This window comes from Myotis myotis, unplaced genomic scaffold (genome assembly GCF_014108235.1).
Source record: "Myotis myotis isolate mMyoMyo1 unplaced genomic scaffold, mMyoMyo1.p scaffold_m19_p_5, whole genome shotgun sequence".
In the NCBI taxonomy this organism is placed as follows: Eukaryota; Metazoa; Chordata; class Mammalia; order Chiroptera; family Vespertilionidae; genus Myotis; species Myotis myotis.
Window position 1 is genome coordinate 54,995,562 of NW_023416357.1, and position 21,036 is coordinate 55,016,597.

The 21,036-nt window shown below is 41.6% G+C and overlaps 1 protein-coding gene across 4 annotated transcripts in view; it reads right to left on the reverse strand.

The window, feature by feature from the left end:
• Positions 1-21,036, reverse strand: part of ELL2 (elongation factor for RNA polymerase II 2) — an 86,752-nt gene that overhangs the window by 56,571 nt on the left and 9,145 nt on the right. For 3 of the 4 annotated variants that reach the window (XR_004967686.1, XM_036310395.1, XM_036310393.1), the window contains exon 2: positions 6,844-6,891. The exons of the other annotated variant lie outside the window; for it this stretch is intronic. Coding sequence is in view for 2 of the 3 variants with exons in the window: in XM_036310395.1 (XP_036166288.1) it covers positions 6,844-6,891 (48 nt within the window). In the remaining variant the exon portion in view is untranslated. The remainder of the gene's footprint in view (positions 1-6,843; positions 6,892-21,036) is intronic. 4 annotated transcript variants of the gene reach the window in all.

The following is a 21,036-nucleotide window of genomic DNA, read 5'->3' on the forward strand; positions in this document are numbered from 1 at the left end:
CCCAGCTTCCCCGCCGCTGTCCTGCTCCCATTCCCTGCCTGGGATGCCCAGCCCAGCGAGGGTGGCCGAGGCCCGCATGGCCCGGGCGCTGCTGCCACAAAGCAGGAGCGCCTCTGCCCAGAAGGCCTCGGACCATCCACCACTCCGTCCCGGACCTGCGGGTGCCTCCCCGCCAATGGCCCGCCTCGGGGGCCACCGCTCTCCTCCCGCGTCTGGGCAGGGCGCCTCCCATGGTCGCCACCCCCTCCCCCGTGCAGCCCCGTGTTTCCTTCCCTTTTCCATTCCTGCATCTTTTTCTTGTTCCCTTTCTATATTTCTGTTTCTCCTCTCAGTGTGTCTGCATGTAGGCCTGCTTTCCTCTCCCTCTCCTTTCTTATGCCCTCCTATCATAACCTATCCTACCCCGGGCCTTGCAGCTGCCTGAGCAGAGAACGGGGACACAGCCTGCTGACCCAGTTGTAACATGATGCTGTAACAGACAATTTGCATATTCCTCTATTTTATTTATATATATATTCTATTTTCAGTCCTTTTCTTACAAGTAATTTCTAAATTATGTATGCAAACCTAACTTCTGTTTTTTAAAGCCTCTGGGATTGCTGAGTCTGAAGTAAGCAATTAAATTAGAAAGAATTTACAACAACATTCTCATAGCAAATACTGAGTTAATATAGGATTTTGGGATCCCATTTGCTGTGACAAAGTTAACACTGTTTCTCAATGTCCTGTGGCAATCATTCCCTGCACACCTGAGTCCCTGAGGCAGCAGGCAAGTCCACTCTGTAAGGCTGCCGCACACCAGAGGATGTGGCCTTTATTTTCTGCAAAAAACGTTGCCATTTCAGATTTTGTCCAAATTATAAACATACCACAGATCTATCTTTTTGTGTATGTGTGCGCATGGATTTTAATAGGCCCATAGGAATTTTACATACCTATGCCAGGATATAGTATTTTGCATCTACTGAAACCTTTGTTTAAAATGCTGATTCATATCAATCAGAAATATACACATAAGCCTTGTTCCTGACAGTCCCCTATTTCTATAGAAGTCCCCAGTGGAGGGTTCTGGATATGCTCTACATTATTATTCTTTTCTGAGTATTAGTCTGTATGTTTGTCAGAAGGAGTGCCCTGAGGGCGGAGCCTATGTTTTACCCACCCCTGTATCTTTGCACACTAAACACTTAGCAGAGTATGTGGAACTATAGGGGTTAAAACAGCCATGGGCAAACTACAGCCCGCTGACCGTACCCTTTTATGTAATGATGTTTACTTTGAATTTATATTAGTTCACACAAACACTCCATCCATGCTTTTGTTCCGGCCCTCCTGTCCAGTTTAAGAACCCATTGTGGCCCTGGAGTCAAAAAGTTTGCCCACCCCTGGGCTAAAAGAATGTGTCCTAAAATAAGAAACAAGAAGAACAATAAAACTATTAGCACATCCACTGATGACAGTTTATTGTGAAAAATAATTATGTTAATAGATAACTTCATCAGTTACAACTGCCCTTACTTTAAAACACTGACTTAATTTGCTTCTCCTTTTAAAACTTTGCAATAATAGCAAGGAGAACTTTCCCCTGGTGATATGGAGACCTACAGTGTAGTTACAGATCTGCCTCCATATCTGTGTTTTTAGACAAGAAATGTTCAACAAACAAAAAAATACAGGTTTTAGTTCTTAAAACTGCACTGAAGCACACTTTTTGAGAAAATTTCCACCTGCCACAATTTCAGTATATTTCTGTTAAAATATGAGACAGAACTATTCTGATTTGTATAAAATTTACCTGACAATAAAGATGCAGCATTTTCCTCTGAATGTTGTAACCTGAACACCTCCATATTGTAGCCCACGTGAATCTTACCACTTTTTCTGTTCAATTGAAATGGGTCTACAGGATGTATAATCCTAGGAAACCTTTAGTTAGTGAGCATCATAGGTATGGATTAAAACTGTGAGGATAATTAGTTGACTCATACTCTTCAGGGAAGTCAATAAGACATTTGTAGCTGATTTATGTAGCTCCTGATAATCACAAGTTTAGAAATCACAATCAACTACTCCTACAGATATTTCCTCCTCTTTCTGAATCCATAAAATGCCTTCAATGACCATTCAATTTCCTGAGCACCCTCTTCCTCTAAAGCAGGGGTGGGGAACCTTTTTTCTGCCAAGGATATTTATAGCATCATTCGAGGGCCATACAAAATTATCAACTTAAAAAGTAGCCTGCTATATTTGGTCAAACATTCAATTAACTCACTCCTAATGCCTTGGCAGGGCTAGACCAAATGATTTCCCCACCTCGACATTCCTCACCCCTGCTAAAGGAAAGGGGGGAGATGAATTGTGAAAGATACAATTTACATTTTTTATGCTATAAAAGTTGCTGCCCAGTTGTGATGATAAAAATCCAGGTAATCAATGATTCTCAGAATTTTTACTCCGTAACAGTATATTGCTATACTTTGTTTAATGTTCCACTCTGCCTTTTTTTAGAAGAAAATTTCAACCTCAGAGAACATATTCAGGCATAAAAGTAAACATGCTTAAAAGCTAACCTGCCAAAACTCAAATTCTGACCTTCTAAAGACACTGCTGAGGGGGGGAAATCCTATATTGGTAACAAGGAACAATATAACCATGCAGTGCTCAGCATCAAGATATATTTTTAACAGTAAATGTTCACTTTTAAAATGATATTTTAACAATGCTTCGGTTATGCTTCAAATATGCCTACATATGACATTATCATGATAGTTGTATATTTTCAAACATGTTTGATGTAAAAACTGTAAATTTGTTTGATTTGCTAAATCCTTTCTAGAAACATTTTTCAAGGTTTCTGAAACACTGTAGTAAAAGAGAACTAAAATTTCTCATTAAGGAAAAGTATCTTTTGTGGGAACCTAAATTTAAACCTTCCACTTGAAGTCCTAAACATTTTCCACGTAGGAAAACTGTAAGTGTATATCTTAAGAGTTTCTAGAGCAATCAGCATAGGCAATGTTAAATTACCATGCCTCTCTAGACAAACAGAGGAGCACTGTACAGAGACCCTCACATTTGTGGCCCTGTGTATTCCCTGTGGGCAGTGCCAACCCACTCTCTCCCCGGTAATGACTCTTTGTTTTCACTAAATCCCAAAAGGCTGATGAGAGCTAGGCAAAGAGAAGGGGGGAGGGGCAGATGGAATGCAGCTGCAGGCTATGAAACAATGCTGAGTCCATATATTTTGTTCCCAGTTAGAATAAAAAGTGGACAGCGGTTGGGGTGGAGGGGACAAGGAGACAGAACCCAGAATAAGCAAGGTTGGGCCACATATCCCACAGTTGTCAGTCTGCAACTTCCTCCTCTTTCACCCCTCTATCTTCTACTCTATGAAATCCAATAACTATTCATTTGGGTTAAAAAGCTTATCTGCTAAAATTAAAATACCTATTAAAATTTAAACCTATCAGTCATTTATATCCAAATTACTTTTATCATAATTATACTCAGGTGAGGATGGAATAGGGAGAGAGAATGGAGCTTGCATAGATAAACTGGGGAAGCTGAGACAGACAAGCTTGGGGGAAGTAGTCGAATTCAGAAAAGGATGTACAAGGTTTCAAATATAAACTGCCTGCTTTGCAATGATGCCTACAGCCTGAGAGCAATTGGTAGGAAAACTATATTCCTTAAGACTGATAAAAGCTGCATATGTCTGCATGAATCAAGAGTTTGAAAGCCTGCACATATTGGTTCATCATTATTCAATCCAACCTGGTGTTCCCTAAGAAAATGTTATTCACTTGCATTGCCCTGGCATCCATGTTCTAACTGGGAGAGAGACTTAAGGGAGAAGCAGACCCAAAGTGGCAGCTGCTAGTGAGGGTCTTGCCCTCTCCTCCTTGACAAGCTCAGGGGAGGCCTGTATAGTAGGCCTTATAAATTCTGAGACCTAAAGTAATCACATAAGTTGGTCTGAAATAAAAAATTTCCATATAAAAGCAAGTCCTGGTGAGTAGTCATGATCTAGGCCAGCATCTTCCTTGACAAAGGTCAATCTTTACCTTAAATGAGCCTGTCTGTTATTATCTTTTTGCATCTAGGATAACATACCTTTGGAAAATCAGGGTTAATTTCCTTTTACCAAATCCTTCAGGGCACTATTTCCCACCAGAGCAGAAGACTACAGAGCCCCTCATTGTTATTGTTATTGTGTTAATTATTAACTATCCTATATCCACCTATGCAAAAGAAGTGTATGTCCATTCCTTTTACTTTTTTCCAAACCCAGAGATTTCGTGCTTTGTTTTCTCTAGTCTCCCTAATCACCAGCAAATTTCATGTAACCCATCTACATCTCCCCCTTTGAATCCGATGTATACAATAAGTGCTAAAGCTAGATGTGCTCTCCCTCCTGGGAGCATGCCCATGCCTTTCTTCCCTCTCAGGTGTGCATCTCCTAAACTCTAAGAGTACCCACAAGACTTACAATCAGGGGAGCAAAGGGCAGTGGCAGCTTGTCCTGGGCTATCCCACTAATCCTGTCTCCAAGGCCCTCTTTCCTCTGACTTCCCAATGAGCCAAGCAGCCCCACCTAGGCTCTCACCAGTTGCTTCTTCTATCCTAAACCCTTCACTGTCCCCAGGTTTAATAAACATACACTAAAAAAACACACACAACAAAACAAAACAAAAACCTGCCATTTTTCCGGAGCATTTTCTCAATCCATTGAGATTTTGCTTCCTGGCAAGTGTCCTCAGTTTGGCTCAAATAAACTCATAAAAATTCTTGCAGGTCTGGGTGTTTCTTGTGTCAACATAACCCTTTACTGTTTCTGTAGAGCCCTCCAGGGTACATGGACCCAGGCCTGCCTCTGGAACATCTCTTAAGATATAACTAATACCATTAAAAATTTCCAGAAATTTTTAAGAAGCCTTAAGTAAACAACTGAAATGAACACCTCAAAACAACAAAACAAACAAACAAAAGAAACAGAATCAGCATGTGCTAAAGACTACCTAAAAAGCTATAAAAATTCAGGAGAACCTTGTTCCAATTACAATCCCATTCATGAACACTTGGTAACTTGGGAGAAAAAAAAAAAAGGATGTTCTTATAAAGCTATCATGTAAAGCTCTGAAATCTATACACAAACATCTCTTTCAAGTTAGCATTACACAAAATTTAAAAGTACTCTTACTTGGTGTTGAATGATATAACTAATCTCGACTCTTGAAATGTTTTCAACTTAAAAAGTTTAGAAAGATTGGATTTATTTACATTGAACTTTGCATTTTGTGACATGATAAAAGTCGTAAGTATGTAGATTTATAGTAAGCAGAAATATAATCTCCCTGCCTCCCCAACTTGCCTTTTCTCTATAGGCTAACTCTATTTACAGATATTCCAACTCTCCATACTATACTATACAGAGACAAATTCAGAAATGCATGTTAATTTAGATGAAGGAATGACTGTGTCTATTTATTTAATATTAAATAGTAATAGTAATAAATAATACTGACAGTACTGTAAAGTCTATCATCTATTATAAACAGAAAATTCATAGGTGCATTTTATTAGGAGTTATCATTTATTATGTTTTTAAATGTGCAATAAAATAGAACTCGTTGTTTATTCTGTGGTACTGGAAAAACTCAATTTTCTATCTATACATTTAATTTCCTAGTATGTACAATCAAAGAAATTAAATAGAATAGTTGTTAATAAAAACAATATCACATAATCAGAATTTGCCTGAAATTAATAACTCTTTATAACTTAACTAGAGGCCCGGTGCACGAAATTCGTGCATGGGGTGGGGGTTGTCCCTTAGCCCAGCCTGCACCCTCTCCAATCTGGGACCCCTCTTACAATCCAGGACTGCTGGCTCCCAACTGCTCGCCTGCCTGCCTGCCTGATTGCCCCTAACTGCTTCTGCCTGCCAGCCTGATCACCCCCTAACCACTCCCCTGCCAGCCTGATCGACGCCTAACTGCTCCCCTGCTGGCCTGGTCACCCCCAACTGCCCTCCCTGCAGGCCTGCTTTCCCCTAACTGTCCTCCCTTGCCAGCCCGGTCACCCCTAACTGCCCTTCCCTGCCAGCCTGGTCACCCCCAACTGCCCTCCCCTGCCAGCCTGGTCACCCCCAACTGCCCTCCCCTGCCAGCCTGGTCACCACCAACTGCCCTCCCTGCAGGCCTGGTCATCCCCAACTGCCCTCCCTGCTAGCCTGGTCGCCCCTAACTGTCCTCCCCTGCAGGCCTGGTTCCCCAACTGCCCTCCCCTACAGGCCTGGTCCCCCCCAACTGCCCTCCTCTGCCAGCCTGGTCACCCCTAACTGACCTCCCCTTTAGGCTTGATCTCCCCCAACTGCCCTCCCTTGCAGGCCTGGCCCCTCCCAACTGTCCTCCCCTGCTGGCCTGATCCCCCACAACTGCCCTCCCCTGCTGGCCATCTTATGGTGGCCATCTTTGACCACATGGGGGCGGCCATCTTGTGTGTTGGAGTGATGGTCAATTTGCATATTACCTCTTTATTATATAGGATTGTGGTAAACAAGACATTCTCATTATACTTTGAATATGTTACATTGCAATAAAATGGTTAAAAAATGCAATTACCCATGATTTGCAAAAATCTACTCAATAAGTATATCTTAACTATTTTTTAACTAAAAAGAAGATAATTCAAGTGTTGTAGAGGTGTCAGAAATTTACATTTAGTCACAAAGTTCATAAAATATGAGTACATTAAGAGGCACAGGTGAAAACAAATTTTAAGACTTAGGTAAAACAATGTATGAAAATAATAGCTTTTCTTGCTAAATCAATGAGTACTCACCCCTTGGAGCCCTTGGAACTGAATTGAAGGTCGAAAAGGAATTAAGTTCTGTTAAAAGAAACATAAGAAACAAACAGGTCAAACTTGATTACTGTGACACAGAATTAAACGTTTAAACTTTAAATCTGTGCATTTGGTCAGTGGTATAGTCTGTGAAAATACCTTTTCATCATGTACTTAGGTTTACACGTCATTTTATTAAGATGCATTGATGAACAGTAGCACACTATTGACATTTCTCTGAATAACACAACCAAAGGTATCTTTTGGCAGTATAGCTGATCAGGTTTTTTTAAATGACTGATACAATTTGGTAAAAATATGATTAGTATACAAATTCAATTTTACTAGTACATTGAAAAATCATACTCTGGCTTAGTTTCTTCATACTTTTTAAAATATATTTTTATTGATTTCAGAGAGGAAGGGAGAGGGAGAGAGAGATAGAAATATCAATGATGAGAGAGAATCACTGATTGGCTGCCTCCTGCATGTCCTCTACTGGGGATCAAGCCTGCAACCCCAGGCATGTGCCCATGACCAGAATAGAACCTGAAACATTTCAGTCTGCAGGCCAACACTCTATCCACTGAGCCAAACTGACTAGGGCTCTTCATATGTTTTAAAAGTGGTGGAGATAGGAAAGATATTTGGAGGAACTTTCCAAAACCCTAATAGAACATTAGAAATATAAAATTTAAAAAAATACTTAAAAATTAAAAGAAATATAAAATTGAAGTATTTGAGATTGAATGATTGTTTCTATTTTCTCACATTTTACCAGAGATTAGTTTTTAATTAAGGGTCAAACAGGTTACCAATTTTCTCACAAGATGCTCACTAGGAGAATATTATAATTTCTACAACAATATTATGTTTTGTAATGAATTCTCATAGCTTTAATATTTTAAGAAAAGCTGTAATTATAAATATCTACCATAGTCTCAGGCATGATATCCTATATCTACAGTCACCAGAATGATTTTTATGGGAATGCTTTTCTAAATTGTTAACAGAAATTCACAAGGAAATCAGATATGAGTAACATTTAATAATAACATATCAAACTGTAAACTATTCTTCATATCCTTATATCCAAATACAATACACAAAAACAGAAACAGTGGTTTCTGGTTTCATCTTGATCTCCAATAAAAATAGAGCCAGGCACCCATGTGCCCCTCCCTTCAACCACTGTACATTACCTGCAGATTTAAAAGTTTATTAATCAGTATTACAATAAACTAAAGAGTTAGATGAAAGGGTGAGTACTTCTTAAAAGATAGATTATTTAAATATAAAAGCACATGGTAGCATTAACTATTCTATTATTATTTTATACTAGAAGCCTGGTGCACAAAATTTGTGCATAGGGAGGGTCCCTAGGCCTGGCTGGCGATCAAGGCTGATCTGTGGGGCGACCGGCAGGGCAATCAGGGTCCCCGCTCACACCCGCCTTGGCCTGGTGCTGTCTGCTTTCCAGCCCCGCCTCCCCATCGCGGTTGCTGATCGCTGTCTGTGGGGTGACCGGTGGGCCGATTAGGGCCCCCACTCACACCCGCCTTGGCCTGGCTCCACCCGCTCACCTGCTCCACCATCCCGCTGCAGTCCCACTCTTATTGGGGCCCATTGGGTCCAGCAGTGCCTCCACTGCCACCTGCTGCCAGCACCGCATTGCTGATGCCTGCCATGTTCCACGCTGCCACCTGGTGGTTAGCGCACATCTAACTCCTGGTCAGTCGAACTCCCACCCATGGGAACAATTTGCATATTAGCCTTTTATTATATAGGATAAATGGATAAACATCTTGGAAAAAAACATTATAATAGATACTATTATCATTGTTTTACTACCTTAAAATGATCACTAAACTCTAGACTTATCAGCAGGCTCAAAGTAATACTTGTAACAAATTCATTTTTTAGTGTGTGAGAAGTGGGTTGTTGTTTTTTTTTTTTTAAAGGGAAGATAAAAAGATAATGATTGAAATTGTAAAATGATTTTTAATAGTGATTCCTTTTAAGTCATAGTCTTTTATGAATATACAAATTATAGATTAATGCTAGAATTTCCTTAGAGAAAGAAAACCCTACCCAAACCTACCTTTCAGACCTAAACTTCTTCCTGAACTAATAGCAATAAGCCTGGAGAAGCCTAAAGAAGTCTTTCTTCTGTAGAAGCTGCCCTACAATTTGGGTAACACAGGTCTAGGCTCAAGTTTTCACAATATTTCCATCAGTCCTACCTCCTGGCTCTCCTTTCAAATCACAAACATTGAACATTTCTGAGGCTGGTTACATTTTCCTCCCTTACTCAATGACAGAAAAACTGGCAAACACTAAACCACCCCACTTCAACCCCCCAAGTTGGCACCTCTTTCCTACTTTTTTATCAAGGGTACTTCTATCTTTTTAGTTCTCTGGGATCACAACCTTAAATTTATAGTCTTCTCTCTCTTCACCCCCACCATATTCTATCAGTCAATTGTAGGCCACTAGAATCGCATAATTCTGATCCAGGGATAATATAGTTAACTAGAGGCCCAGTGCACGAAATTCATGCGGGGGGTGGGGGGTGTGGTGTGTGTCCCTCAGCCCAGCCTGCACCCTCTCCCACCGGGATGGGGCCTAAATGGGCAGTCAGACATTCCTTTCACAATCCAGGAGTGCTGGCTCCCAACCGCTCGCCTGCCTGCCTGCCTGATTGCCCCTAAAAGCTTCTGCCTGCCAGCTTGATCACTCCCTAACCATTCCTCAGCCAGCCTGATTAACGCCTAATTGCTCCCCTGCCAGCCTGATTGCCTCTAACTGCCCTCCCCTGCATGCCTGGTCACCCCCAACTGCCCTCCCCTGCTGGCCTGGCCAACCCCAACTGCCCTCCCCTGCTGGCCTGGTCACCCCCAACTGCCCTCCCCTGCTGGCCTGGTCAACCCCAACTGCCCTCCCCTGCTGGCCTGGTCACCCCCAACTGCCCTCCCCTGCTGGCCTGGTCACCCCCAACTGCCCTCCCCTGCTGGCCTGGTCACCCCCAACTGCCCTCCCCTGCTGGCCTGGTCACCCCCAACTGCCCTCCCCTGCTGGCCTGGTCACCCCCAACTGCCCTCCCCTGCCAGCCTGGTCCCCCCCCCAACTGCCCTCCCCTGCAAGCCTTGTCCCTCCCCTGCAGGCCTGGTCACCCCCAACTGTCCTCCTCTGCCGGCCTGGTCACCCCTAACTGCCCTCTCTTTCAGGCCTGGTCTCTCCCAACTGCCCTCCTCTGCTGGCCTGATCACCCACAACTGCTCTCCCCTGCCGGCCATCTTGTGTCCACATGGGGGTGGCCATCTTGTGTATTGGAGTGATGGTCAATTTGCATATTTCCTTTTTATTCGATAGGATGCCCATCCCCCTTAGGCAATGTGTCCCATTACTAACTAAGCTGGGACCAGAACTCAGGACTCAATCCTCCTATTTTGTCATGCTGCGTTTCTTCTACTACCTGGTGTTCCACACACATCTGCTATGGGAAATTCAAGAGTGTGGGGGCCTATTCCTTCATGCCAGACAGTTCACATTTTAGTTAGGGAATATTAGAGAATGATTAAATACTAGGCTAAGTACTACCAGGAGGTGTAGTAAGGACTCTCAAAAAGGGAAGAAGATTATAGGTTATAAGATATACTAGAAAAGCCAAAGATCTTGTGGAAAGGGTGGATCTTGGGTAGCAATTTAGAAAATACTAACTCCAGGGAGAAGTGCTCTGCCTGAACAGAAAAGCAAGGAGACAGGAATGAATACTATGTGGGCAAAGGGCAAATGTCTCTCTGTGTAGAGTTCTTTCATACTTGAAACACTACACAAAGGGTAAGAATTGGACCTGGAAATCCCTGTCTAATATTTCCTTGGGTTGAAAATTTGTCTTCAGTTTTGCTTCTATCCACTACAGAATAAATAGGACAATCAGTAATTTAAATTTCAGACCTCTGGGATTTCAAAAGATTTATCACCCTGTGAAATAACCCCACCCTAATCCTTCCCATTACCCTCTCAGGTAGGGCCTTAGACCTGACAACTAATTGGAGACTCATCTAAGTTTTGGAACAAGAGAGGGAGTTGCTGAAAGAAGTGTTTCAGGGAAAGTAGTCCCTTCAGTCATGTGTACGAAAGATGGAGATGGACGGATTGGGGCTAGGATAAAGGATTAGCTCCAGGGGATTCTTTATTTGGAGATACTCTGGTGAGAAAGGCCTAAGTTAGTATTACTTCATCTGGAACAAGCATTCCGATGGAAGAAAGATAAAATGTGCTAAAAGCTTGACTACCAGGCACCAAAGAAAAATGAAGTGAAGGTGGTTCCAGAGGTCCCAATCATCATCTCTGGTCAGTTAGCTCCAAACTTCCTCAAATTAAGCTTAGTCTCAGCTTTAGAAGCCTCTGTCTATTTCAAGCCCCTATCACCAAGTACTTAGATCAGGGGTGGTGAACCTTTTTTCTGTCAAGGGCCATTTGGATATTTATAAAATCATTCGCAGGCCATGCAAAATTACCAACTTAAAAATTAGCCTGCTATATTTGGTCAAATATTTAATTAACTCACCCCTAATGCCTAGGTAGGACCAGACCAAATGATTTCAAGGAGCCGGACGTTTCCTACCCTTGATCTAGATCAGTGGTTCTCAACCTTCCTAATGCCGTGACCCTTTAATACAGTTCCTCATGTTGTGGTGACCCCCAACCATAAAATTATTTTCATTGCTACTTCATAACTGTAATTTTGCTACTGTTATGAATTGTAATGTAAATATCTGATATGCCATATGTGTTTTCCAATGGTCGCGAGCCACAGGTTGAGAACTGCTGATCTAGATAAAGGCCTTCCTCCCTACTTTCAATTCCTTCCAAATTCAAATAGCTAGCAGAAGCTCTCTCAGACACCACTCTCAGCATGTGGCACAGCCTGCAATGGGTTCCATCAAGGCAAAGCAAACTCCTCCACATAGAAAACAGACCTGCCGCCATCTACAGGATCAACCAATTTCATACTACACTTCCTCTAAACCAGGGGTGGGCAAACTTTTTGACTCAAGGGCCACAATGGGTTCTTAAACTGGACCGGAGGGCCGGAACAAAAGCATGGATGGAGTGTTTGTGTGAACTAATACATGTTAACACTGCTGCTGGTGAAGGAGCGGAGGGGAGAGCAAGAGAACCCTCTGCTCTTTCAGCTCCGCGGGCCGGATAGAACAGCCGAATGGGCCGGATCCGGCCCGCGGGCCGTAGTTTGCCCACGGCTGCTCTAAACTGTGGTTCAGCCATGCTAACCTTTTTGTCTGTTTGTTTTGTGAACATTTTCTTTTCTATTATTCTACCTTCCTCCTGTTCCTTCAACCTGGCATACCTTCCCAAACACATTTTGCCAATCCATGTTAATCACTCACTTAACATTTAAGTTTAAGATTAATTTCCTCACCGAGGCCTTCCTTTGGATACATCAGGAATGGAAGACTTAATGTGTTTAATAACATAAGGCAGGTAAATGTGAGACAGGGTGTAAAGCAATAAGGAGTGAACACCTGAAGAATAAATGCCCAACCTAGAGAGGATTCAAATTTTTAAAAGTTAAATTTTTTTTCAGGCCAAAAAAAACACAATGCTGCCACCATTTTGCTAAGTCTGACCTATACCCACTTTGAATTAACTCCTGTTAGCTGTTGTTTTTCCAGATGCCTGTGTTTACAATTCCACTATGTTGGGGATATATTTTTTCATAGATTGTCTTACTCCTAGTTATAATGAAAGAGAGGAATCTAACACATATTTAGCTTACAAGTATTCATTCTGCATCATGCTCAGCTAAAAAAATAATATAAAATTATTTGGCCATGTTCTCTTTAAATATGTGGTACACACTATATCCTTGTATACCTTACAGATTACTATTCAGGGTTGTATAGACAAAACAACACAACTATGCTTTACATCAATTTAGAAACTTTTAAGAATAATTTTGACTTTATCCAGTTTTATTTTTTTTGCCTTATCACTGAATTTAGAACCTAACCTCCTGATATGCTTATTGTTCTATTTGTATTGCTGATTCCTCCACAAAAATGATAGTTCTGTTTATATAGTTTTGTAATGCACAGAGCATTTTTGTACCCATTGTCGCAAATGAGCCCTCTAAAACCAAATCTGGGTGGTAAGAAGGTATCATTATTCCCCATTTCAGAGGAGGAGATAAATGAGTCTCCAGCAGGTAAAGTGTGTTGCTTAGGATCATCAAACTAATGATTAGCAGAGCTGGACCTCAAATCCAGCCACCTGAATCCCTTTCTTTTTCTTGTCTCTATAGCCAGTTATCTCATAGTGCTGAGTATTTAAAAGCCCGTATGCTCATTCAGTTATTCTGACATTTTGTTCCCAAAGAAAATGAATTTCATAAAACCACTAAAATTTCCAAAGTTCAGTTTCTTATTAAAAAATAGGTTTTGGTCCTGGCCAGTTTGGCTCAATGGTTAGAGGATTGGCCAGGGGATTGAAGGGCCTCTGGTTCAATTCCCAGTCAAGGATACATACCTCGGTTTCAGTTCAATCCCTGGCTCTGATCAGGGTGCATGGGGGAGTCAACCAATTGATGTGTCTCTCACGTGGATGTTTCTCTCTCTCTCTCTCTCTCTCCCCCCTCTTCCACCCTCCTCCCTCTCTTCCACACTGTCTCTAAAAATTAATGGGAAAAAGTATCCTCCAGTGAGGATTAAAAAAATAATAAAAATAATAGGGTTTTTTTTGCTATAAGGACCATGTATAATAAATATTTGTGCTAGCATTTTTCATTTATGAAAAAAATTAAAATAGTTGTGTGCTTATCCAAACTGGAAAACTAAGATTACTGTTACTAAAAAAACTCTCTTAAGATATCTGACAACCTAGAAAAGAAAAATACATAAGAGAATCTCAAATGTTTTATTGATTTTAACCCCAATTTTAGATTTTAAAAAATGCAAAAGGCAGCTAGAACTCTATGCCACTTATGCATCTGACCAGTGTATTAATGGTATAGCTACCAGGAATAAGTTCTAAGAGTCAAAAAACAAATGATTCAAGCAGTTAATTTTTAATCTAAATGTTTTTAAGCCTAACTGCACAAACATAACCTGAATTCACTGTACATTTTTTAAATGATCATGTAAATATAGGTGGCCAAATATGATATGGCATGTTTTAAAATAATGTTTAACTCACTAAGTACATTCCCATTACAAATAAATTTCAATAGGGCTTCAACTTTTGATTTTTTAGCTTCAATTAAATAGTGACACCAAACAGCTCTTTTAAAAATCAAGTACTCTAGGGTTTAACTGAATAGTAGTCAATTTATAATCTAAGTAAAATTGTGATCAGGTATCTTCATCCAGCCAAGAAACAATGCAAACTGGAACTGGCTAGGGAAACTCCTTTTGACAAATGCTTCAATAACCTGATAAAGGTGATGTTTTGCAATCAAAAGGTCTGTTAAGTTCTTAGTCCAAAGGCTAACATGGGCCAAATAAACAAGGTTTAAGTTTATGTGGGCTGCAAAAAAACAAAAGCTTCAATTTTCATAGAAACGTAGGTTTATTTCGATAGAGACATGCTGAATACAAAGGGCTGAAATAAATGAGTAATCGTTAACATAAAATAATAGAACATTTTAATAAAAATTATTTTTTCTTGAACATTAGCTTACCAGACACTGAATAACTGCACAAATTAATAAATGCAAATAAACCTATTTTTCTTGTTCTCTGAAAGCAAAATATTTCCTGTTGCACACACCAGACAAGTCAGTCCAAGACTAATGGCTTGGCTGCTAAAATATTTGCTGCTAGTATTAGTGGAGAGAAATGATTCGCTTGCACGTAAGGCGTGTAAGGGAAATGAATGCAACACGATTATAGTAATCAGTCATTAGCGATCATTATAGTTCATTATTAATAATTATGTATAACAGAATACTGTAAAAATTAAGTTACGAAATTTTTGTTAAACCATTTCTTACATACCTTTATATTGGCTGGGCCGCAAAAATATTCATTGTGGGCCACAAGTTTGACATGATTGGTGTAGGCAATGCTAAAATGCTCAAAAGTTTGATTATACTCTTGACATGTGCCATTACATGCCAATTCTACTGCAACAAAAAATTGTTCTATGTCCACTTATTTTCAGGGACTATTCCTCAAATATATCGGGACTATAAAAGTAATATGTAATTTGCTAAGTAATCTTAATTTTACTGAGTAATATTAATTTCTGACATAATTCTTTTAGGATGAAAGAGAAGGAGTAAAGCTCAGGTGTCTTTGGAGGTGAACAAAAGAAAGTTACCCTATAAAAGTTGTTATAACCATCTCTTGTTTGTTTATATATTACTTATGCATGTAGACAAATTAAATCTATAGTTACTTTTACTCTATCAACCACCATTGTTTTTGTGAATATACAAACATAAGAAATGGCATTCTTGGTCTAAGAAAGCGTGATTTCTCTAAGAAAACCATTATAGAGATTTGTTTTCTAACTTTATTCCCTAAGGTTAAAATACCTTCCGCTTCCCTTCTGAACCCATCATGGAACTTTAACTCAGTTAACTTTTGAATTATTCTTGAACTACTTAAGAATTCTTAAATTATTTAAAATCAACAAACCAGCATCTATTACTAGTAAATACCGAATATTTACCTGAATACTTAAGCTGCCTTATAAGTTATGATAAAGACAGTGCTAAAAAAAAATTCCAAAGTCAAAAATAGTTTTGGAACTTTACCAAAACCAGAACACTCTATAAATGGTGAGTGCTTTAAGTGGGGTTGTTTTAAGAAACAATTATAGCTACCTAGTCACTATTTATTGAGTGCTTAAAATGTGTCAGGCACTACAATCATTTTTTATTAACACTTCTGGGAATTCTCAGAACACTCTTAGGGGGTAGATACTATTATTTCCACTTCTTGGGTAAATCTTATGAATTATCTAAAGTTACATAGCTAATAAATTATCTGAGATTCAAACCCTGGCCTGTCTCACCTTAAAAACTGTGTTCCACCCATACTATATACAGCTAGCCTCTCTTGCCCCTCCTTAAAATAGTTAATATCTATATATATAAAATGCTAATATGCTAAGTGTCCATCTGACCGGTTGCTATGATGTGCACTGACCACCAGGAGGCGAGTGCTCAATTCAGGAGCTGCCGTGATGCGCACTGGCCTTTTACAAAGAAACGGCAACGTGGACCTGGCGCCCACAAAGCAACACTCGGCTTCCACCAAGCGGGACACAGGCCCCACCACCACCCCGGAGCGACATATCACCAAATCGCAGCTAATGCTGTTGAGACCCCATGGCGCAAAATGTGGTCCACAGCCCAGTCCAGCCCAGAAACGGTGGCTGTGAGCGCCAGGTAATGACATCATGTAGCAAGGCCTGGCTTCCTCTCCCTAGTGACTAGCCTCCTTGTAGTTCCTTCAGCTTAAGAACATGACTTGCTTTATAGCCAGGTACAAACATTTCACACTTTAAATGTCTGTGAAGCGTTTTCCTATGCCTCATCTCATTTGATCCTCACAGAAGTCCTGGAGTAGATAGATAGGAGACTTGGTGAAATCCTATTTTCTTTTCATTAGCTGGAAAACGGAGATTTAGAAAGCTTAGAAACTTGACCTGACTAAAAAGAAGAAATGGTGGACCTTGAAAATGACTTCAGGTTTTCTCACTGTGCAGAATATAGTAGAACACTGCTACAGTTAAATATTTTACCCTTTGTTCTCCCTGCATGATCTACAATAATAATGTGCTTTGTGTTGATATTTACTGCTGTGTTGCTGACAATTACCTGAAGGAGAACTTGCGGTGTTTCACTGGGCTGGAAAAAGTTTAGCTACATCAGAAAGCAGGTGTAATTAAGCAAGTTTATTTTATATATATAAAAGGCTACGTTGACTCGCACATGTGCGATACCTATAAAGCTCTCATTGGCACCAATTGCATGCGTGTGTTTCGATCTGTCATTGTTGATCGTGAATTTGGTTGAAACCTCTATTATAGAGAATCGGTGAATAGAGATATTAAAATATTTCTTCTCATTAATTTCCTTTCAGTGTGCATGAATTGGTGCACTGGCCCACTAGCAGTTATATAAAATGTGAAACATCTACCCGCCCAGGGTAGCTCAGCAGTTGAGTATCAACCTATAAACCAGAAGGTCTCAGTTCGATTCCCGGTCAGGGCACATGCCTGGGTTGCAGGTTCCATCTCCATAAAGGGCATAGAGGCGGCAGCCCATCAATGATTCTCTCTCATCACTGATGTTTCTATCTTTCTCTCCCTCTCTCTTCCTCTCTAAATATATTTTAAAAAATAAAAATAAAAAGTGAAACATCTGAAAGCTGGATATTAATAACAAATAAGAACTGAGAGCCTTTGAGGTGATCACTAGTTTTGGTTTTGCACTACAGCTTAAGGAAAATATCAGACACCTGAATTTGTTTTCACCTGTGCAAGTAAACAGCAAAAAGTATTTATTTCCCTGGTATACAATTTGTATAAGATAGACTATATTTCATTCCTAAAAGAGGTTCTATACCATTTTAATAACTTGTATTTATGACTTATTACTTTAAAAAGTTATTTTATTCTGTTTTTTAAAATATCTCATGATAGAGAAAACAAAAACTATACAATTATTATATTTTAACTGCTGTAACAAACAAACAAAAAAATCTAGGTAGGGAGAGAAGGGAAAGAAAATTGGAGCTAAAGCAGGAAACAGCCCAGAAAATCAGACTGTTGATCATGAAGAAATCAAATATACTCAGCTCTTATCAGAAACTGGTAATATGGTTTTTTAAAAAATATATTTTTATTGATTTCAAAGAGGAAGGGAGAGGGAGATAGAAACATCAATGATGAGAATCATTGATCGGCTGCCTCCTGCACGTCCCCTACTGGAGATTGAGCCCGCAACCCGGGTATGTGTCCTTGACTGGAATCGAACCTGGGACCCTTCAGTCCACAGTCCAACGCTCTATCCACTGAGCCAAACCAGCTAGGGCCTGGTAATATGTTTAGAATGATAGCATGAATGTGAAATTTAGAGATAATCCAAAGCTGCCTTAATAAAGGCTGTCTCCTTCTGTGGCCCCAATCTTTTATTAGATACCCACCCTCCAAAAAAGAGTCATTAAGCTCCACAAAATCTAGTATTTTGCTTTGTGAGTCAATCCAAACTTTTTCTGGCCATCATAGCATTGAAAACAGTGAAATATAAAAAGGCTTACCAAAACAGTAGTGAGAAGAGGTCAAAAACTTAATATAGTTAACACAATCCTTGTTTTAAAACATAGCTTCTGGCAAACTGTCACTGATGCAGGCCAAATTTTTACAAGCATTACTGTTGTCTTAAATCTTCCTATTTCAAATAGCTCTTAAAGGAACATAGAAGGCAAAAATCTAATCTGAACCAGCTAAAAAGTTAGTTACTGTGAACCAGCCTTTAACCAATAATACTTGAAGTATAACATCCTATCACTTATTTTCCAAAAGAGAGCTTAATGTGGGCTTTATCCTATACTAGATGCCCGGTGCACAAAATTCATGCACGGGGGAGGGGGGGGTCCCTCAGCCTGGCCTGTACCCTCTCCAATCTGGGATCCCTCTCACAATCCAGAACCACTGGCTCCTAAGCGCTCACCTGCCTGCCTGCCTGATGCCCCTAACTGCCCACCTGCCGGCCTGATGGCCCTAACTGCTCTCCACTCCTGGCCTGATCCCCCTCACTGCCTATCTGTATTCCCCTCCTGGCCTGATCCCCCTAACTGCCTATCTGCTCTCCCCACCTTGCCTAAACCCCCTAACTGCCCATCTGCTCTCCCTTCCTCTCCGCGCCTTCAAATCCCAGCGCAGGAGTGCTGAGAGCTCTCTGCCAAGGCCCCATCCCCGTCCTAATGGCCCCCTCCAGGGTGGTGCCAGGGCTGCCCCTATCCTGACGCCCCCACTCTGGGCCTGGTAGCACAGCAGGCTTGCGTGTGCCTCCATCCTGACACCCCCCCCCTCCAGGCCGGGCGGTGCGGCAGGCCTGTGCACACCTCTGTGAGGGGGGCCACCCCCGACAGCAGCCTCATGTTCCAGTGGTGCAAGCCCCTGCCCCTGTCCCTGCCCACTAGCTCCTGTGCGCGCACAGCCTGTTGAATGGTTGTGACTGGGACACAGTTAGGACCAATTAGCATATTACCTCTTTATATATGTAGATAATAAAACCCTAATATGCAAATCAACCGAACGGCGGAATGACTGGTGGAATAACCGGTCGCTATGACGTGCACTGACCACCAGGGGGAGGTGAGCAGCAGCAGCAATCCAGGGGGGTGGAGCTTGCCAGTGTGGGGGGCCAGGCTGCCAGCCAAGGCAGGTGCCATGGGGGCCCCCCAATCACCCTGCCCGCTGGTTGCCCCACAGAGTGAGGCGATGACCAGCAGTGGCTGCAGGGGGCGGGGCTAGACAGTGGGTGGCACCAGGCCACCAGCCAATGCGGGTGCCAGCAGGAGCCACCCAATCACCCCGCTCACCCCACAGAAGGCCCTGATCACCAGCCAGGCCTAAGAACCCTACCCTATATATTGGGAACAGTCTCTTAGATTTAAAAATCAAAACCTGGCAAGGCTACTCTAACATTGAAAAAACAGGATGATGCAGCGATGACATGCATGGACTCTGGCTTGCACATTTTGTGGTTAGCCCTGATTCTGACACTTATAGCTGTGTGACAAAGCCAATTATTTAACTTCTCTCTGTTTCAGTTTTTCCACCCATAAGATGGGAAAAATGGTACTACTGCCTCAGAAGGATCATGTTATATCCAATTTTTTAAAATAATATATATATTATTGATTTTTTTTTTTTTACAGAGAGGAAGGGAGAGGGATAGAGACTTAGAAACATCAATGAGAGAGAAACATCAATCACCTGCCTCCTGCACACCTCCCACTGGGGATGTGCCTGCAACCAAGGTACATGCCCTTTACCAGAATCAAACCTGGGACCTTTCAGTCTGCAGGCCAACACTCTATCCACTGAGACAAACTGGTTAGGGCTGTACTACTTTTTATAATCAGGGCAAAAATATGTAGCTACCCATACAACAGCAAGATGCCTTTCACCTGTATGAATAGTAAGGTCACTGGTGTATGCAGCATCCCGGATTGAGAGGGATGTCTGACTGCCAGGTTAGGCCCGATATCCCCTGAGGGGTCCCGGATTGCATGCAGGCCAGGCTGAGCGCAACCCCCCCCCCCCCGCCATGCACAAATTTTGTACACTGGGCCTCTAGTAATTGTATAATAACCTTACATGTCAAATCTGACTATAAATGTAAATGAAGATTTATCCCCTGGGATCATAATCCCTAGAGCAGAAATGTAAGGAGAGTGATAAAATAAGCTTGGATTCAAAGATGGAGATTATTTTTTAAATACTAGAAATTGCTAAAATGAAGCATTAAAAGCAATTTTACAAGGGAGCTATTAGAAATGTAAAAACCAGAAAACTACATGATCACACTTAATATTTTAAAAAGATCACTCTGGTTGCTGCATGGAGAATAAATTATGGGAGGAAGAGTGGAAACTTGGAAACCAGCTGGAAGTCCATGACAGTGGTCCTCAAGAGAAATGATGGTGCCTGGGACTTGAGTGGTGATGATTGATGGAGTTAGGTTTTATTTTGTTTTTTAATTTTTTACTAGAGGCCCAGTGCATAAAATTTGTGCACGGAGCGGGGGGGGGGGGGCGGGGGGGGGAGCGGGGGGGGTCCCTCAGCCCAGCCTGTACCCACTCCAATCGGGGACCCCTCGGGGGATGTCTGACTGCCGGTTTAGGCCCAATCCCTGTGGGCCTAAACCGGCGGTCAGACACCCCTCTCACAATCTGGGACCGCTGGCTTCTAACCACTCACCTGCCTGCCTGCCTGATTGCCCCTAACTGCCTCTGCCTGCCTGATCACCCCTAACTGCCCTTCCCTGCAGGCCTGATCTCGCCCCCAACTGCCCTCCTCTGCCGGCCAATTTGGTTCTGATTGGTCAGTTTCTATGCCAGTCAGCATCAAAAGTTTCGCCTCCTAAGCAGCCATTGGCTCCTCACAGTTGACCTAGATTTGGTTCTGAACTGGTCAGTTTCTATG